We start from the raw sequence: 21,150 nt of genomic DNA on the forward strand, positions 1-21,150 counted from the left end.
ATAGAGATTGGACGACATCAGTTCCCTCATTTACATAACCCTGTGTGTGCATATGACTATCTTATGGAATTAAGCAAATTACATAACTCTAATCATATATTTGATTTTTATAAATTGTAATTTTTTTCATCCCCCCCTCTATTGATTCAACTTACATTTAATGGCCTTTTGGCCTTGCCCCATGCGCAGTATATCTCTCTTAGTCGATTCTGAAAGGTCATGTTTGAAAATAAAAACCACATAAGACACTTTGGTATTTGCTACATTTAGGTGCATTTTAATGGAGTCTTTGTTTTTTTTTACTGTAAAAACAATCTTTTGAACATGTACACCACATATACTTTTACCACTTAAAGCTGCTATACATAATCTCTTTTCAAGTCATAATATCTACACCAAAATATCCAACATGATTCACCTGCGAGGCTCAAAAGTATATCTCCACCCCAAATTGTGAGAAAAATTATTAGATGAATGGTAATATACCAATTGAGAAATAAAATATAATGATCTACAATCTATTTCACCAATTTTATTGAAAGCCATATGATAATAAAGTAATTTAGTCATTTAAATCAAATAATAAGTAGATTTAAGAGAATAATAATACTAAAGAATTCATTTCATATAGACTCTTTCACACACCATTCCCCATCAATAAACACAAACAAAAAGAAATTTCTATCCTACAACATAAAAAGAATTGAGAAAAATGTAAAGCATTTTTTAAATTAACAACACATACAAAGATAACTATAAATGATTAAAAGAAATCTTTGATCATCAGCAATTGGCAGGTTTGTTAACATTTTCATGGATTGATAAAAATACACATTTTGCATTACAACCATTTGTAAAGTGCAGACGAAAACTCACAAATGCTCATCAATAATGAAATATTTCTAAATGTTTGTATTCTTCTCTGAAGTTTGAATGAAAGACTGCTTTGCTTTACATTAATAACTATTTTTTTACTGGAAATCACAAATTCATAGAGATATCTGTGTTTGCAATTAATAATTCTTAGAATTTTGTCAAATAAATCAATCATTGAGCAATTGATTAGCACAGAATTGACTACTACTATATTGCAATTTCACATCAAATAATTAATATGGTGTGCAATTAAATGATCTTGTGTTTGGCAAAATTGATATATTTCTTTCTTTTACCAGTGATGTACAACACAAAACATTTTTTATATACTTCTGCCATGCTTTACATCTACATAATGAATACTAAGAAAAATTTGCAAAGAAATAGGGGAATTAAATGTACATTCATTTTTATACAAGTTGTCAAGAATATACTTGGCTACAGAAAACAATGATACTTTAGATATGAATACAAACTGATTTTCATAAATCTGGGAGTGCTTTCCTTACAACATAAGATTAATGGATCTACAAAGATCCAAAAATGAGGAGTACTGTGTTTCCATGATTCCATATTAATGTTACAAGAGGGAAAATATCGCAATGGTCCATTTAAATCAAGTTATGATATTAATCTCAGAATTTTGTTGATGTTTCTTTTTTTTAGGGGGGTGGGTTAGAGAGATATGCATAAAGGAAATACCATCGAGTTATATACTTATAAAATGTACAAATTTCAATTTGTATTGATAAATTTGAATAACAATGGTTTCACAAATATTGCTATGAACTAAATAAAACTTGCTACAAATAAATTCAAATCATAATGTAAAATAAATATACAGATGTTCAGAATTCTAACAAATATACCTTCTTATTTGCAGCCATTATTCACAACATATCTATGTGTTTTATTATGTCAAAATTCTCAGAATGATTGGGCGAGAAAATAATGTAGTGCTGTTGACACAAACTTCACATCAAGTTTATATTGTGGCAACATCTTATAAAAAATACTCTTCCTGCAACATATACATTTAGGGTCATAACTCTGAACATAACACAGCCAATTACAGGTGCTACTGTCACAATGAGTACAAACGTGATTTCTTTCCAGAGTTCAATACAGATCCAATATCATAAAAATCCTTGTAACAAGAAATGACTTTTCTCACTTATTTCCATGTTAATACATAATCATTCATAAATAGAGTTGTCCAATTTACAGACTAAAACCGATTCCCCAATGTACATCTACCTCTGCCTCTGATCATCAATCATTCATGATAAAGAAACCATACATGAATCAATAAAATCTCAGAAAACAACAATCTAAAATGAAAAAAGAAAAACGGAATATATACATTAATTCTGGAATGCATTGTGGTACAATGGTGTCAAGAGAGAAAGAGAAAAGGAAAGAGAGAGAAAGACATGAAAGAGCAAAGGAGTCGGGAGAAAAAAGCCAGCGATATACAAAGAAAAAGAGAGGGATGCTAGAATAGAAATTACTGGTATGAGTCCAGAGTATACTGAACACAACAAGATAATGTTGATCATTTTCTGTCAAATAAACACAAAAATAGATGATTGAATGGAAGCACTGTGTTACCCCATGGCAATTGATAAACAAAATTATGACTCAACCTCTAAACATAATATAAACATGAGAAAATGATCACAATAAACAATTATTACAAATTACAGATGTGAATAAATATGACATGGTAATACAGGACAACAACAAGCATGTAATCTGTGCCGATATTGTTATATTAGGAACATTGCAAAATCCCCAAATGCATTCATTGTGAATATAAGTGCCCATTTCCACACATTAATCTGACATCTATGTCCAGTAGAACGAAGGTGCATTTTCAATACAGTGAAGTGATAAAGCCTGTCCTATGTTTGTTCCATTGCTTCTATATTGCAATTATGAGAATCACAGACTTTTGTTAAGGACTATGATATACATGTAGGCGACATCAATGACGAAAGCATGTTTCTTTTCATCTATATAATTCTATAATGCTCTATGTATTTGAGTACACATTACAAAGCAAAAGAAAAATCAACAAACTAAAATAATTAAATCACATATATATACCTTGTTCATTTGAACATTGCTCATTAATTCAATACATATAATTGCCCAATGTAAGTTGTAGTCTTTTTCTTGGACAAAATATTAAAACATAATTTGAGGAAAATTTATTAATTAATATTCAAGAGAGGGGAAAGGATTCTGTCATCCTAATAAATATTTTCATTAATTATTTTCCATCACTGGGCCCTATTACATAAAAGAATACAATTGATTGTACAATCAAGCATGATTTTTAGTTTATGGCAACCATATGAAAACAAAATTACAATCAATCATAATTAACAATTGTATCTCTCAATGTAACAGGGGCCTATTTATATTTCAATTAAATGCACTATGAATACCTGTTGTGAGCTCCTGAGGTAAAACTCTCTTTTAATAAGACATTATTTTCATCATTATCATAAATATACATGAAATAGTGTTGGAACATATTCCAGAAGGCAAATGAAAATAAGTCTCCACAAAAAAAATATGAAAGATATAAGCCCCAAATGAAAAAGAAAACCTCATAGATATTGAGCCAGATAAAGAGAGATTATTTCTACTGGCAAATCATTTGGATTATATTTTCTAATAAATATATATTTATCCTGATAAGTTCTATGACTAGAAATCCACAACAAATTTCAAAACAAGTAGGCAAGCATAACTACTCCTAGAAATCATATCTTAATATCTGCTAAAACACAGATCAAGCTACCTAGAATGCTTTCCACCGAATAAAGCTTATCCTGTATAAATATTTCCTTTTAAAACATGCTTATATTCTCGCCTCAGCGAATTCGTATGTGACGAGTTTGAAAGTCCCTTATTGTCCTGTATTCCATATTCGCAAAGATATATCTCTAAAAGAATTATCTGAAATAGGCAACAATAGATTGTAAATGGCATGATTGCAAGAGAAACAATAATACCGTTTATAAAATCATCCACAAGTCATGTTATAGTTTTGAAAAAGAAAATATGAATATATAGTTGCTGATTTACACTTTGAAAAGTCAATGATCTTTGGGAATATCTTTTGATTAGATGATGAATGTCTCTTCTCTTCCCCCAAATGAATATACAGACATTCCACATGTAGCTTTTAGGATTGGTGAGCTGCTATAGCAATATTGAGACAGATCAGAATACAATACTTTGGTATATACCATCAAGCACTCGGGAGTCATCCTCACAAAAGTATTTTTCCTGTTGTGACACTAACTTAGTACCTAATCAGATCCATGTGTGAATAATCCTGATACTCGTAGAATGAACTATTCATCAAACACACTAGTGTAAAGTCTCTTGTGAACACCTACATAGGGTTGCATGTTCAGAGCTTTTTAAGAAAGTCCAGGTGAAACGTGTCAGGTATCGTGATCTCGTTCAACTCCACGCTTGAAGGGTTGTATGGGAACGTGACGGGGAATGTGTGCTTGGCGTCGATAAGAAGCTGTGATTCTCGCTTCGGGTCATCTCGGGTACCAAGACGCGACTGGACTTTGCGGATGAATGCGATCTCAGTTCTCTTCTCGTATTCATCCGGAGTGTAAAGGTTCAGAATCTTGATGATCTGAAGAAAAGAAATAGAAATCTTACTGATTACTTAAGGTTAGATTCAAACATAAGCCAACAATATATAATACATAGGGTACAGTCAAGAATCACATTGGTTGATTCTTTGCCATAAAAACCTTAAAAAAAATTACAATTTACATCTTACAAATACATTACATTAGCGTTTCTTAAATATTAAAAAAGGAAACAATTTATATGCTTCAAATAATCTATAAAATGTATACATCTGAATTAAAAAAGGCACAGAAATTATGGACATAATCTATTTCTTTAATGGATGTGCAAGCATGATGTTCTTTGCTGGGTAAATATCTATACATGTATATAAATATGTAACTAGATCACTTAGCCAAGTTTGAAGTGGGGTCTTGTTGATGATTTTAAAATCTTTCTCTTACAGCTATTATTCATTCCATAATTTGACCCAAACTTGAATCTAACAAAAGACAAATACAAGTATCATTTTCCACACATTTTTAACAAAGTACGAAGCATTCACCATTTTTATATATCTAGTACCTTCAACTTGTAAAACTATTAACATAACTGGTGGGTGTTTCATAAAGTTGTTCATAAGATACGAATGACTTTACGCATGACTGGTGATCCTTTCTTATGCCAAGTGATATATCCCTATACAATTGATTTATGACCTAAGATCATGTTCCAGTCATGCGTAGAGTCATTCGTAACTTTACGAAGAGTTTTTACGAAACACCCACCTGGCCTTCTCGTTAGAAAAATACAATGTCCTTACCTGTGTGACTGTGAGTTGAGTACATGTGTCACAGATGATACCCACATCATCGTCTGTCCTCTTCTTGACCTGAAGAAGCTGTGCAACCTGAACTAAAGGTTCAAGGGTCGTCTCCATGATCTTGTCATAGAGTCGACTTGACCTGAGCCACTCTTCAAGCTCACTCAGGTTATACCTGAAAAACAAAAAAATATTGGAATTCAAGATTGTTATATTCATATTTAAGACCTAATTTAGATGAAAGAGGTACAATAGCAACAAGGCTATAATATCTCATCAATTACAAGGATTCATTTTTGAATGCACTGCTGGTGAGGTGCAAGCTCAAGCTAAAGTAATAATAGCTGAGCCTTATATCCTCTGGAAGAGCTATGTAAATTCATCTATTATCATTATTAGATCTAAGATGAATGGTACAGATCTACAAATTGTGTAGATCAGTACCTTCATACCAAATACAATGTAAAACCTTACTCTTAACTCATTCCTACGACACCCACAAACTAAAATACAGCGCTGTCCTTCAAATATCATGACTAAATGCACCTGCTTTGAAGTTATGTAAATAATATATACCTGATTTGTACTCCTTTGGACCAATGGCACATGTCTTTCCTCAGAAGTATGTTGTTAATAGTACTGGCTGTGATCAAATACAAGGTCTGTAAAAAAACAAAAACATAAATATTATTACTAACACACAGTCACTTCAATACCAGGCTTCCCTAATCAAGAAAGAGTCTGAAAGAATAGTTCTGCTATTGCTGGATAATTAAAAACTAGATGAAAGTACAAGACTGATGTGGTTTTTTAACATAAATATTACATTGGTAACAAAATAAAAACAGTAAAAAAATACTGATTACCTTTCAGAGCCAATCAAAATGAAAAACATAGATGAAGACAGTTACTTAAAGCGTGCTTATATAATAACAACTCAAATTGGCCAGAAAGAGCGTGAATTGTACTTTAAAGTTTATACAGAGAATCCTCTAGAATCAAATTATTTGTATAGAGATATTTTCAGTCATATTATGCCTGTTGTTACTTTTGGCCATTGACCTCATGACCTAAAAATCTAATCAGATAACTGTCACTCCCATATGCATACTTGAGCCAAACTGAAAATTAAAGCCTCTACTGGTTCTTGAGTTATCACTAGAATGAAAGTGGGATGGACAGAAAACCCCAAACAAAGCCTAAAAATGACAAAGTCTACCTATGGTCTCCTTACACAAGTTTCAGTAATTGTTCATATGACAGATATTTAGGATTGATTATAGATAATGATCAATAAGATCAATCATGAAAAATTGCCCTACAACCTTCACAAAGCTTTGTTTCATGGTATCCAGGTCATCTATTAAAGATCATAAGAACAAGGATATACATTTTAAGAATGTTAGTTTTGTGTACATACCTGTCTTGCGACCTGTTTGACGAGTTCTGGGTCCATACCATGGATATTCATCACCGATATGTATGTTCCCAACTGATTAGCAAAAAAGAATAAAGAATACATTCACTAATTGGCTCACAACACAGACATATAGACATTTACGTATTGGGTATTCACGATTTAAACAAGCATTTGCTTATTAAAGAAAGATTATCAGAAACTTTTTGCTTTTTACCAACTTCAACCTAAAGAAGGGCTCACAACTCTGTCTCTCTGCTAGTTAATATCATTTTGGTCATTTTCCAGAAAATAAAAAGTTAAACAATGTATTTTCTCAACATGATTCATTGTTCTATGTTGCTTGGTCTCAGTGAGAGGTTGGCAAATAAATCAAAAGGCTTTTGCTTCATAACTTAAGGCCACCACACACCTTACAACTGTTCGCGATCCGATTTTGGAACAAAATCACATTTTGCTCATTTTATGAAAATGTGAATGGAACATATCATTTTATTTGAGGCTAAAAGTAATTGAAAGAATACTAATATAACCATTTTTAAAGATTGCAAGCCTTTATTTTGGAGTAAAGGCCAAATTAGTTTCATAATGTAGCCAATCGTACGACTGCTATGACGTCATTACAACTAGATATCAAATTTGATTTTATTCTAAGAAGGATGATAGCATAGTCACAGATTTGAATATAGGTATTTATACAATTATTTCGAACATTACTACAGTAAGATATTCCAAGTCTCAATATTGGCATCAAATTCTACTATGTTTAATTCTAAAATTGAGTCACACCAATTGTAAGGTGTGCGGCCGCCTTTAAACATACATGCCATTACAAATCTAAAGTCTACATACATGTTTCTTATAAAATTTACTACAGGAAGAGAAAAAATTGTTGATTACTGAGCTCATATCCACTTTCAAAATAATCACAGAAATTGATTTGATCACATTATCATCAGATGTCTCTATGGGCTTTCAAAGCCTTTTCAATAACATTACCCTGGCAAGTCTTTATAAAGCAAAAGAGAAATTCAAGAAAACAACTTGTGCCAGGTTTCCATTCATATCACCTAAGTCAAGTGCAGCAAAATGTGAATATATGTCATTCTAAATTCATAATTAAAATAAAAATTATTTCCAACATTCTTTAAAAGTAAACTGACCTGTTTAATGAGAGAGTCTATTGAGACGTTTTTGACCTCTTTTTCTCTGATGGTTGAATTACGACCTCTGACCCCAGTGGGTTTGCTGCTCACCAATCCAGCCATCTCACCTTCCAACATGGCTGACACTGCAGAAGGAAAATAAGAGGAAATAGGTCATCTTATATTCTCTTCTAAACATGGCACATTTCAGCATATCACATCAAATTGTAGTGGAAAGTTCAATTAACAAAAATAGAGCTTTATCAATGCCCTTTGTTTTATAGTATATGTTAATATTTATTGGTGAGAGACAAATCTTTGACCATATTTTCTCATCCATAAACTGCATCTGGATCATACTACATCTATTTACACCAAGACAGACCAATGGTATATCATTGTAAAATAGTGTAATTTGTTCATGTGGAGTCGGTTTCACCAATGTGACTGTAGCATAGTCAGTAATATCCTTTTCTACATTTTCAACCCCATAACCTTATTGAACAAAGCTTTAAGGTCCAGGGATTCCACTACAAATTTATTTTTAAAAACATCTGAAAATCATCAAGGAGTCATTACATTCACAAAAACATGTTTTCTATGGCTTAAACGTGGTATCCTTGAAATTTAATATGGGAGCAACTTTTAGCAAAGAAGAGTGCTCATCCCATATTGTATAAAGAAAATACGAGCCTCTTTCTGTCTTAATAGTGATTATCTTGATTACATGACACTTGGCTTGCACCCAGTAAATTAGATCGCATACTTGATGTGAAAAATAAAGGTCAAATAAATCTTAGCACCAGCAGGATTCCAATACTTGTCTATCTTACCTATCATTGGTTGAACCCTGTTCTCAATGATTCTGATGAGCATCTGATAGATATGTATCCCAAGATCATTCATCACATGACGGTACTCTGAGAGGTCAAAGTTTCGCAAACAGTGCTCGTTCTGTCGCTCCGTGTTCTTTGATGAGAAACTCTGCAAAATAGAGATAGAAATTATTAAACGAGGCCCCTTTTGCACTGACCAGACAGATACCTGATAGAAAGATTTCGCTAATGACCAAATTATTGGTCAATTTAGAGTCAATAAGGCAATGTAATGGGCATCATGCTGTATTTGGGCAACTACTACCACTCCCTAAAAAATATCATGGTTACATCAACAGGTTGATTTGTTATGAATTAATGTATGAATTAGAATAATTCTATGTCCTCAAACTACTCTCATTCAAATAAAAAAAAAAAGACAACAAAGCTACTTTAGTAGTTTTTTATCTGTGACATGATAAAACACTTTGAGGGAACAGGGCAATCAGAGATGGTATGAGAAGTACCAACTATCCCCACAACCACTTTCAAATTTAAGGGAAAAGGGATTTGTAAAAATAGATCAATTCATTGATTCCATTCCCATTTGAAATAAATATGCCTAAGATTTGTTTTCATTAGTAAGCAATAGACAGAAAGAAAAGGAGAAACAGACAGGTAGAAGACAATAACATGCTGATAGAGAATTAAATCAATTAAAAAGGTTAGCTTTCTTATGTGATTGTAGTAAAATGATTGTTTTCCAACAATAGTCAGTACTGGGAACTCTATAATAAATCATCAACCAAAAGTTGACACCAAACTTTCATCCACTGCTTTGATACTTGAAGAAAAAAAAAGCCCTTAAAATCTGCTACCCAGCATGCACCTCAGCAACTATTGAATGTTTTCATGAATAATCATAGTCACGTGTACTTTACCTTCATGGCCTTTCTTTCCTACTCATCAGAAGTGGCATTGTTAATTTGTTGAAATTAATAAAATAATTGCCAAATCAAACTCAATAAGAACATATAAAAATTTAAAAAGAAAAGCAATAAATATTTTCTGACTTACAACAAAAAATTATAATAACATGGGTAATGTATCAAAATAATGAAATAAATACAATGAATTTCGACTACTCCAACTCAAGCTTTTAAGAATATGTAAAGTCTTTACAAAACAAAAATAAAGGTGCATGCAATCATGTCAGATAAGAGACACTACTTGATAATTATGCACATGAATGCATAACACTTAAATTCATCTAGACTCAAATCTAGACAAATAGGTATCATTACAAAGGAATGACTTTCATGCTGTAGTTAATTTGATTTGATAAGAATCTTACCTCCTCTCCACTGTACTGTTTGAGATTATGAAGAAGCCTTGTTGCATTTGTCAACCAGAAGGACACATACTCAAAATCTTCAAAATGTTTCTGTACAAGACATAATATTACAGAAGGAAAAAGCATGAAACCATCATAACAAACATTTTCCTGAAGACGACAAGAACCCACTCATTGAAACGTCGAGATTGGGCACTCCTTTTCAGGACCAATACTTGCCAAAGAAAGATACATGGTGTACCATGAAACCTACTACACTATTCTTCTTCGCCATGGAAACCTTCAGAAGTTGCAAAATAAAACCAAATTACTGTACAATAATTGGCTTTTTTTTACACATACATTTTGATGTTGTTGGGGGGCATGATGAAAATTTGCTAAAATTGATTTAAATGCAATAATCTGCAATACATGCACATGAAAATTGATTGCTCATTCATTCGTTCATTAGATTAAAAAAAAACATGGTTGAAATGAATGACCTTGATACTGACCTTGACAGTTTTCTTGATACCATTGATGACCCCTGTAAGCAATGACTTGACCTTCCTATCATCATTGACATAGTCAGCATGACGGATACACATGAAGATAATGTATGCTGGCAGGCCAGGTAAGTGACCCTCCGCTACCTCTGGAATAAAGTCTGTGAAATAATAAAAGAGAAGGACCATTACAAATTCAATCTTTCGATTAACTTGACATTTATGCATCTTCACATCCTTGTCATTAGCACAATCAGCACAGTATTAAGTTGAAAATATGCCTCATTCTTTTTTTTATTTCACAAAAAAAATACCTTACATTACTATTAAAAAAAATTCTATTTCAATCTGTTTTAAAAACTTAGTACACTTTTATACATGGCATTAATTATCTCATATACTTTTTCTATGGATAAATTCAACACTCATTCTAATTATCATCTATGCCTTAATAAAACAATCACTTAATTTTTTTATGACAAAGATTATATTCCATATATTCACATTTAATATCTTTATTTAAGATTATTTTCTTTATCACAAATATTTGCAAATTCACTGGATATATCTTATGAACATTTGCATCGGGTCCAAAGTATATATTTTGGCTAAATCAAATGAATATGGAATAAAATTTCTTTTTAAATACTGTACATATTTTTCTACCGATGATGACCATCTTAACGAGTTTTGGGTCATTATTAGCCTTGTATTCCAGTTTTTCCATATTCTCTTCTTTGTTAAAAGTACTAAACACTTTAGTCATATTATTAGAATTATGTAAAATAACATAAGACAAGTTAAGAAATTATTGTTTTCCTACCAATGATGACCATCTTTAGAAGTTTTGGTTCATCATCAGCCTTGTATTCCAGCATTCCCATCATCTCTTCGCGTTCCTTCACTCTCACATTGGCGTGCGTCGATTCAGGCGTGTCACTAAATTCTGATGGCACTCCTGAGAGATGAACATCACCAATATTGTTGGCTGTGGCCACTGTAAAGAAAGAGACATTCCATGGTAATACATCATCAAAATATATGTATGGGACTTGATACTAATATCTTTCAGATCTACTTGAAAGAGGTGAAGCTCTAGTTCGTTTAAAATACACAAGGGGAAGACTGGACAGTCAATAGAGCGCATTCACGCTAGGGAAGGACGTCCAACAACATTAGGTAGGTATGCATTGGGTGTACTTCCCCATGTACGAAATTAAGTGTTAAAAAAAAACTGTTCAAGTGTCCAGTATTCCCCTTGAAGAATTTGCTAATAGATAATTTACTATATTTTTTACACTGTGATAAATTATGTGTACAATTGAATATTTTATTTTGATGTAAATGACAAATGTGCACTACCTAGAGCAATTGTGGCAGGGGAGTGTAAATAAATGAGTAAATATATTGCACATTCTAAGATTTTGTGCAAAGTGTAAATCAATTAAACATCACTATTATTGAATAAAATTCTCATCAATTAAAGCTATATTCTTTTGTTTAGTGATAAAAATTGAATGAGTGTATTGTGCTAGTAATTATAAAAAGTATTATTTTTTTATCAATTTTTTTAAGGGTCTTATGAACTTTGAAAAAAAGTGTGAAATGTAAATGAAAACTTGCATTTCACCATAACAAGTCTCAAATACTGTTAACTAAAATTCTGAAGAAAAAAATACTGTATATATGTGTGTTATGGATGGATAGCTAGAAAAAATATATATACTTTTTCAAGTTGCAAGAAGTCCCTTGTCCATTTTTTTTTATATTACAAAAAAAATCTAAATCTCATATCATATATGTAATAAAATGAACAACTTCAATCATGTTTGATGTCAAAATTCATTATAATATATATCATAATATATATCATCATTATTCGCCAAATAATATACATGTAACAGATTTATGTGGCACTTCTATAAAAAAAAAGAGAGAACAAAACAAAACAAATTGTACACAATAAATCACAATTAATGAAAAAAAAAAATTAAAAAAAAAAAATAAATAAATAAATAAAATAGGAATGCCAAATATAAAGTTCCAAATTATCTGGGTTTTTTTTTAAGTTGATATGAATTGAACATATTAAATAGGAAATTTAAAGCAATACTATCAATAAGGTGATTGCAATTTTATTCTTTATTATAATTTGAGCACAAAAACAAAAACATGGAATTACTTCAATTGCATGATGAATACACATACATTGTTAAATGAAGAATATATTTTCCCATGAATGATAACATAGTATTGTGAAAGAAGTACATAATAAAATGCAATGTGGTGTGCATCTAGATACCCATTAAACTATCTACGTGTATTACAATTAAATTTCCCTTTTCCTTAAAATATTTGTTAACCTTAATTCTCAGAAATATGAATAAAGAATTCATACACCAATAAAGTCTAGATGGACAGACTTTCAATAAATAAAGATTTTGTAAGCAAAATCTTTTAGTCTAAATATTATACAGAATATCAGCAAGACACCTCTATTCCTTACAAGACTTCAGACAAAATATCTAAATACTAGTAGTTTTAACCAATTTATGATACTGGGTGTGTGTAATGAATGTGATTATTCCTACTATAATTGATTCAATATTAAAACAGGCTTTTGACTAGCTGGTGGGTCAATAAAAAAGAATGGTCCACAGATTTTGACAGACCATTCGTTCTACTACACTGTGAATCCACCACACTACTTCCATCACATAAAAGCAGCATTTCAATCTATTAGATAATTCAAATATGTGTTTAAATACTAAGGCGATATCAATTGAACACAGAAGTACTTGAAGGTCATTATCTTGGACGTCCATGATTTGCCAGGAAAAAACAAAGAAAGAAGATATTCACAGAAATGGAAAGTGCAGGCATTGAGGTGAACGAGAGCATATAATAATATGATTTCTTTGAAGGTTCAAATAATGCAACTAATACTTTCTTTGAAGGTTCAAATAATGCAACTAATAGTTTGAAGCAAGGAAATTCAATGTTAGTGTTAACTGAATTAGTGAAAGATTCTATTAAAAAACAAGAGGCAGAATGTGAGCATTAGTTCAGATATATATTAATTTTATTTTTCCTTTCAGTGCTTTCTATTTTTTTATGAAAAAAAAATATCAAAATGATATTTAAGAAATTATTAATTTTGCGAATTTATTTTAAAATAAACTACTCGTACTAGAATGAAAAAACCCTTCAGTGCCTATACAGCAGCTCAATTAGCTACTGCATAGGCACTGAAGGATTTAGTCATTTTAGTACCTAAGTTGAACAAGTTGATTTTTGTTCATTTAATAGATATGCAATCAAATTTGATATTCATTGGCATTTGTTATCTGACTTGTAGCTTCTTGTAGATGGTGATTATACTAAAACAAAATAATAAATAAAAATAAGGGCTTAAATCAGCAAAAATACATGCATATGCTTAAAAAATTATCATTGAAATATTTGTTTAGAACATTTCTGTTTATTTCTCATTTTGAACTGATGTTCTTGTACTCTGACTTGATTTCTTTGATTACATTGCTTGCATCCATTTAGTTTGATATTTGATGGAGCACAAGATGAAGATAACATCCCTAAAATTCTTTTTATGTCATGAATCATCCAATGTTCAATGCAGTTAACATGTATTCATAAATATAAGTATTTCCTCCTTGGCATTAGTTTTTTAGTTTAAGTAGTAATCCCTGGGATTATATTCCATGCACTGATTAATTCTAGTTAGGATAGAGAATGCTAGGTCAGGCAAGAGACACAGGAGAGAGGGTACACTAAGATGAAACAATAGAAAGGTTTCAGAGTCTGTATCATAGACTACCTTTCCCCAAATGAAACTACCGTAGCTGATTGGTACGTCCAAGATCACATGACTTCAATGTACTTACTGATCCGGTGACAAAAGAGCCAATAGGGAAAGGCTAAAATTCTGAAAATCCATGAGGTACGAAGACGGAGGTATACAAGACGGAGGAATGTGACATTTACGTAGGGCACAAGGGCTGTATAAATGGAAGAGTTAGCTCATAAAGTTTGACGAAGGTACATCTACAAAATGGTGTACATAGTATGGTTTTATATACTTGTAATATAGCCAAATACATGCATTCAACTAGTCTCAAACCGCGTACATTTCTGCATAGATGCTTGATAAATGATGTATCACATTGCACAATACTAAATACCATGGCAGTGCCTTTATTTATACATATGAATTCCTCTTACTCAGTGATGATACGGGTATATACATGTAAATCAAACATCTCAAGTGATAACAGGTTAAGGTTGATAAAATATTTATAAAATGCACACATACGGGTAAAATTTCTGGAGATAAGTACTTTATAATTACAAGCTGACATATGATTACAATATTCCCATGGCTTTTTTTTTTACTGAAGTGGGTAATGTATATGGTGTGTGTATGTGATAATGCATAATATATGAGTAAAATTAAGGACAATTGCGATGGGGAGGGGATAGTCTGAAAATGTTGACTTGATTCATAATAGATCACTGAAGTAAATGGAAAATGTTGCTCAGCCAGAGTAACTTATCAATATCTGAATTCAATGGGCAATGAGATACAGAAGGGGAGGTTCTGAATGTTTACTTGGTTCACAAATGATCAACAAATAGTTGACAAAATAAATATTGCAAAGGGACACAAGAGGATATTTGATGCTGAGTATAATAGACGTATTGGTGCAATGTTGTATATGAAAACTTGCCATCCGATTCCTGGGGAGATTCTTGATATGTTTCTACTGAGGTTTCTACTACCGTTTCAAGCTGGCCATCAACTCCTGATTTGTGCAAGTATACAACTTTTCTCAATCACGACAAGTTAGATTTGATCATTTATCAATATCTATCACAATCTAATCTATCAATTATTTTCATAACACCTCTGTACATCTAAGTTTATTTACTGTGACATGCATTGATACATTGCGATCCCTTTTTTCTGTTTAGTATTAATGTCCTAACACATACAGTTTGCCTAGAAAAAAGTAAAGTCAAGCACATCAAAACAAGATTGTGATGTCTGTGCATCCATTGCAGTTGGCTCTAAAATAGCTCAAACTTCAGTTTATCAGGAACCATAAAACCTATTTTCAAAACTTTTATTCTAATGTGACATATCTTGTAAGATACATTACATGTTAGTACGATTTTAGCTAGAAAACATGATTGAGTAATTATGGTGGAAAACATCTACATGTATTTTGAAATCTAAGCAAGGGTTAGTAGATCATTTTCCCTCAAACAAAGCCTCCAATCCTTATCATACAAAATCATTTTCTTCAAGGTAATGAGCGAATTCCTTCCACAGATATCATATATTGAACCATGCAGATTATTTAATATTTGATAATATGCAGTTATCAAGAAATAAGAGTCAAGAATTCAAAACAGCAAAGAAAACATAACAGCTTTTTGACTTTGACATCCTAGAAAGCATGTTCTGATGCGATTATTGCAAGCCATTTCACCATTTTAATCCTGCTTATGGATGTGAATTCAAATCAATTCTTGACATTAAAAACCTATTTTTGTTGTGTACTGTACTTTTAAGTCTTTTAAGTAGTATGCCTATATTATCTTTATGTCACAGTGCACTCGTCACATGCAATGCTTACTGAGTTGCTACCTCCATTGTATTGTAACTTTTAGAAATGTATTAATGCTTACACCTTTGATAATAAATGTTGAATTGAATTGGACTGTTAATATATGGCAATTCCTGATATCAAGAAATAGGATTATATGATAAAAAGGCTTGCCATACGTTCATCAGCATACGATGGCTAGAACACAAAACTTAGCAATGATCGTAGAACATTTTTCTACGATTGATTCCATTGACAATGTACAATCGATCGTAAAAATTAAGCGTACGATCAATTGCTAGCCTTTGTGTTATGGGACCCAGGTGTGACTACCCCCTACAGGTAAAGTGATTAATAATATACCTCCTCCCATTTCAGCAGATGATGATGTGGACTGGAGTCTCTTGTGAGCTGCTTTAAGCTGCTTCTTGAGCTTCTTCACAAACTTTTCCAGGTATTCCTTCTCCTCCATAAGATTCTACCAGAGAGGAAAAAAAGGAGATGAAAAATTAAAGAAAGTTGATATTAGACTCAAAACCATGTTGAAACTTTTAACAATTACCAAACACACCACAATTGGAATAAGCTAGGAATCAAGACAATCACCATTATCATCATCATCATCACCATCATCATCATCATCATCATCATCATAATCATCATCATTATCACCATCATCATCATTGTAACCATCATCATCATCATCGTCATCACTATCATTGTCACATTAGTCATTAATATCTTTGTAATTATCACAATAACAATCATCATCATAGCTATCATCATGATAATTATCATTTACTTACAATGTTTTCATTGGTCAATCTGGAGAGCTCAAATTGAACTGCTTGGCTAACCCTTGCACTTGGAGTTAATTTCAGGTTCTGTAAAGTAAATTTGGTGCGAGAAGTTTTATGTTCAAATGTACAAATATAATAATATCAATTTTCAGATAAAATTTCTCAAGCATACAGTATTATACAAAAATCACATTTTCCTTGACAATCCATAATGAACCAAAAATGAAGGAAACCTTTAATTCTGATCTAAATGTCCCGGAGTTATTTGTGAAATTGTATTTTTCATCTTCAAGCATTGATTATTATCTCATTTTGAATGTTTGCTCCAATTCAATCCAGGAGATATCTGACATTAGTCTTTTTCCTTGTGGTTACTATATGTATATGAAAAGCAAGTGAAAAATATATGCACTCAAAGTAAATTATTGCAAGATTTCTAAATTGAATTGATACAAACATTGATTGATCAATGCACAAACAATTTATTATCTCGTAACTGTAAAATCACAAAGAACATCCTAAACTGACAGCAAATGTAAGACCCATTTAACAATTCAACCCATATCATTTAAACTTATTTAAAATATAGAAGAAAGGGCATGATGAAATATTCAAAAGAAGTTTAATACCTCTCCAATGATGGTCTGCTGTCTCTCATTATCATCATGAAGCTTTTTAATCTGTTCTTTAAGATCAGCCTTCTCATAATCATAGTTCATCCTAAGAGCCTGGATCTCCTTCTCTAGTATTCTAAACGTGAAATAAGATTATGGAATAAGCAATGTTATGCCGGAAAATAAGAAAATCAAAGTATTGAGCATTGAAACAAAACAAAAATCTGGAAATAATATTCTATTTCGATATTTTACAACTGCAATCATGCATGTATGTATGCTTACTTCTGTGAATTATAACCAAAGTTAAGAAGTTGATCATTAAGATATAAATTTTCAAATTGCAAGAAAATATTATTCAAAGCTGTATGCTTTTTTTCTAATCACTTCATATCATCAATCACTAATATCAAATTTATATGATTTTTATACACAATTTCAATGGAAATGAGAACACAAACGTAGGATAAATATGAACTTTGTGAAAGTTAGCCAAAAATGCCTTTGGGCAGAACAGAGAAAGCATTAACAATACATCCATAAACTAATACCTGTGTTATCACACTGTCAGTGATTAATGAAATATATATAATGATGAAAGTGGGTAACATAGATGAAGCTATTATATGATTATTTGATGATCACTATGATTTTGTTTATATTAATGATACACAACATTTACAAAATTAGTAAAATATATAAAGTTGGATAGCTTTCAATTAATGTTTTTTCTTTTATAATAACATGAAAAGTATACATTCATGTGATCACTGCCAAAAATAAAAAAATATATAATCATCTTGTCAAAAAATGAAATGACCAATCCCAAAAGAGTATTTCTATGTTTTTAACAATGTCTTTGGATCCAAAAAATATGCCAGTACCATGAGTAGACAAAGGTACAAATTTCTTGCAAACATAATATGTTTTTATTTTGTATGGGGATCGATGGTAGGGATTCCAATTCTAAAAAGTGAACACTTCAAAGTCCTCAAAACAACTACAAATTTGATTTTGAAATTCAAAATGTACTCGTTCCCTTTTCCCAATTATACTGATATCTCTGAATGAAGTATAAAAACTAATTGTATCTTCTAATCAAGTCAATTTAGATAAAAACAATTTACAAAATAATTGACAAAGTAAGATCAATTTGGAAGGGGATAAGAATATTTTTTTCAAAAGTCAATGCTAAGGAATCTATTGTCCTCTTCATCACATCTTCATGACATATGTAAAACTGTTCTCATATGACCTTGCATGAAAAATATTTACTTCAGATACACATAATACCATTCTTTTCCATTTAACCAATCCCAGAGTTTATATGCAGACAATAATTGCAGAACAAATGCTACCTGCCATGCATTCTTCTTGCCCACCACACACTACTAACAATTTCCCAAATAATAACCAATGAAATTGATTTTCAAAACATTAAATCTTCAACAATTAAAATCTAAAATAATATGTACATGTACTTTAGAAACTTATTTCTGTATATTACAGTTTTGAAATATGCTGACCTATGTCAATGGTCGACATTTTTTCATGCTCCAATATAAAAAGATAGAAATGATCATGGAAAATCCTGAAAAAAAATCAACAAAATCACCCACATATCTTAAGTAAAATATGATAATTCAAAATGTATGGTCAACCTTAAGAGATTTCATCTGAAAATTGGAAAATTGGAAAAAAATAAATGTTGAAACTACTAGTCATTTTCTCTATTTTTGTTCTCTCTTAAACAAAAAGAAATTGCCATGAGATTATTCCTAAAAATATTAGACTGTTAGGACATCAACTTACAAACAGTTGCTATACAAAATTTGGGAATTATAAATTAAGTCAGCTTCTATTAAACTTATTATTCACTTGAACAGCACAAAATTGAACAATGAACATGAATCAAAATCCAGGTATATCTGATGAATGATATTCAGCAAAATGGCTAGATGAGTCATGGCGTAGTCATGTGAAGTTCCTTGCTATAGTGAAATGATAGCACTTGAATGTTTCAAACAAACATGAAAAGATTCCTATGGGACTACAGACAAAATAGTATAAAGCCATGCAAAGGAAATGGTTGTATTATCCAAGCTGCTTGTTTTACATGCAAAGGGTAAGATCAGCCAGGGGAAAGCGGGAGCACACTGATGCCATATACAGCCCATTTGTCATGAACAAAGAGTAAATACTAAAGGATGGAAAAAATGTAAATCTAATGAAACCATTCTGATTAGAAAATAGAGAGGGAGTAATGCAAAGTTTAATCAGATTAACATAAACAATATTTTTCAAAAAGGTTAAATTAGAATGATAGTGAAATAATAAAGGAATTGATTCAGTCTGAAAACCAACTAAGGAAAGTTTGAAAACAAACAGGTTAGAGTTGAATTTGCAAATATTCTCTCCAATCGATTAAAAGTAGAGTCCAGTTATCATTCTATTTTGTGTAGACACATTATTAGATGGAAATGTAACAGCCATTCAAAGCATCTCTCTCCCAGAGCCATTCAAAAATCACCACAGCCTTCATTCCGGCATGCCCCGTAACATGTATAAATACAGCATCCCAAATAAGGTGTCCTCTACGACTTTGTAAGATACCGTTGTCATGGTTACTCACATCTTAGCAACCAGGAGGTCATTGTGATTTTCAGCCAGATTGCCGAAGTTTGTGACGGTTTCTTCAAGACTTGTTTGACTGTGCGCCAAGGCATTGAACAAACTGAGCAAGATAATAGGAAATATAGAGTCAGGTCGGTAGGGGAATGGTGTACATTATGGAACAGGAGTAATTTGGTCATTTGGTGCATTTGCAAAATGACAATTTGGGGGATCGTGAATGAAGGATTAATGGGAGGGATAAGAAGGAATGGGGGAAATGTCCAGTGAGGATTAAGGTGGTCCAAAGGATGGAAGTGACAGTTTGGGAGAGGGGCAAGGGAACAGAAGATAACAGAGTAAATAATCAACAATTACAATTCTAAAATTGAAAAATAAACCATGGGTAACAACTAGAAAATGATTTTAAAACATCTTTTAGAACATCCTTAGATCTTGGCTGGTCTAGATATAAGAGAAAAATATTACAGTATGCCTAGTGAAGATAGAGGAAACAATCAAGATAGTGAATCGAATATTACACTCTGTGACAATTGTACATGCACATTGAGATATACAGCTACATGGGGAAATCCTTTCAAATACATTACTGTATCATATGTGTACACCATATAAACATCAACATGCATACTAAGGTTTACAAGTGGGGAAACAACATTTTCATGCACATCTTTAATATGTATGCTGAAGTTTCACAATGATGTGAGTGCTGTGTCGAACCTATGAGTTCAAATACTACTGAATAAACAAGTGTTCTTTTTTTATCCTATTATGATATAGTTCCCCGTTAATAACTCTTGATCCAGTCAAAATGATCACTAAGTACCCTTAGTTCCAGTCCGGAAATCGTGAAATTGAGTGATATCAATCATCTTAAGTTCAAACATTGGTTTGATACTGGTAATTAACATGCAGTTCTTGTCTTTCTCGTATGAGTATATTTGCATGCAGCAT

The 21,150-nt window shown here is 31.6% G+C and overlaps 1 protein-coding gene across 7 annotated transcripts in view; it reads right to left on the reverse strand.

Moving 5' to 3' along the window:
- Positions 1-265: 265 nt before the first annotated feature.
- The window catches only part of LOC121411309 (unconventional myosin-Va-like), a 125,223-nt gene continuing 104,338 nt past the window's right edge, over positions 266-21,150 (reverse strand). For 3 of the 7 annotated variants that reach the window (XM_041603963.1, XM_041603961.1, XM_041603962.1), the window contains 14 exons: positions 20,198-20,299; positions 17,581-17,701; positions 16,958-17,035; positions 16,515-16,629; positions 14,427-14,540; positions 11,348-11,521; positions 10,534-10,685; positions 10,040-10,129; positions 8,704-8,854; positions 7,889-8,016; positions 6,729-6,800; positions 5,885-5,970; positions 5,309-5,483; positions 266-4,546 (listed from right to left, as the gene is read on the reverse strand). In XM_041603963.1, coding sequence (XP_041459897.1) covers positions 4,307-4,546; positions 5,309-5,483; positions 5,885-5,970; positions 6,729-6,800; positions 7,889-8,016; positions 8,704-8,854; positions 10,040-10,129; positions 10,534-10,685; positions 11,348-11,521; positions 14,427-14,540; positions 16,515-16,629; positions 16,958-17,035; positions 17,581-17,701; positions 20,198-20,299 — 1,798 coding nt within the window. In that variant the 3' untranslated portion in view covers positions 266-4,306. The remainder of the gene's footprint in view (positions 4,547-5,308; positions 5,484-5,884; positions 5,971-6,728; positions 6,801-7,888; positions 8,017-8,703; positions 8,855-10,039; positions 10,130-10,533; positions 10,686-11,347; positions 11,522-14,426; positions 14,541-16,514; positions 16,630-16,957; positions 17,036-17,580; positions 17,702-20,197; positions 20,300-21,150) is intronic. The other 4 variants (XM_041603966.1, XM_041603967.1, XM_041603964.1 and 1 more) reach the window with 3 other exon arrangements.

This window comes from Lytechinus variegatus, chromosome 3 (assembly GCF_018143015.1).
Source record: "Lytechinus variegatus isolate NC3 chromosome 3, Lvar_3.0, whole genome shotgun sequence".
Classification (NCBI taxonomy): Eukaryota; Metazoa; Echinodermata; class Echinoidea; order Temnopleuroida; family Toxopneustidae; genus Lytechinus; species Lytechinus variegatus.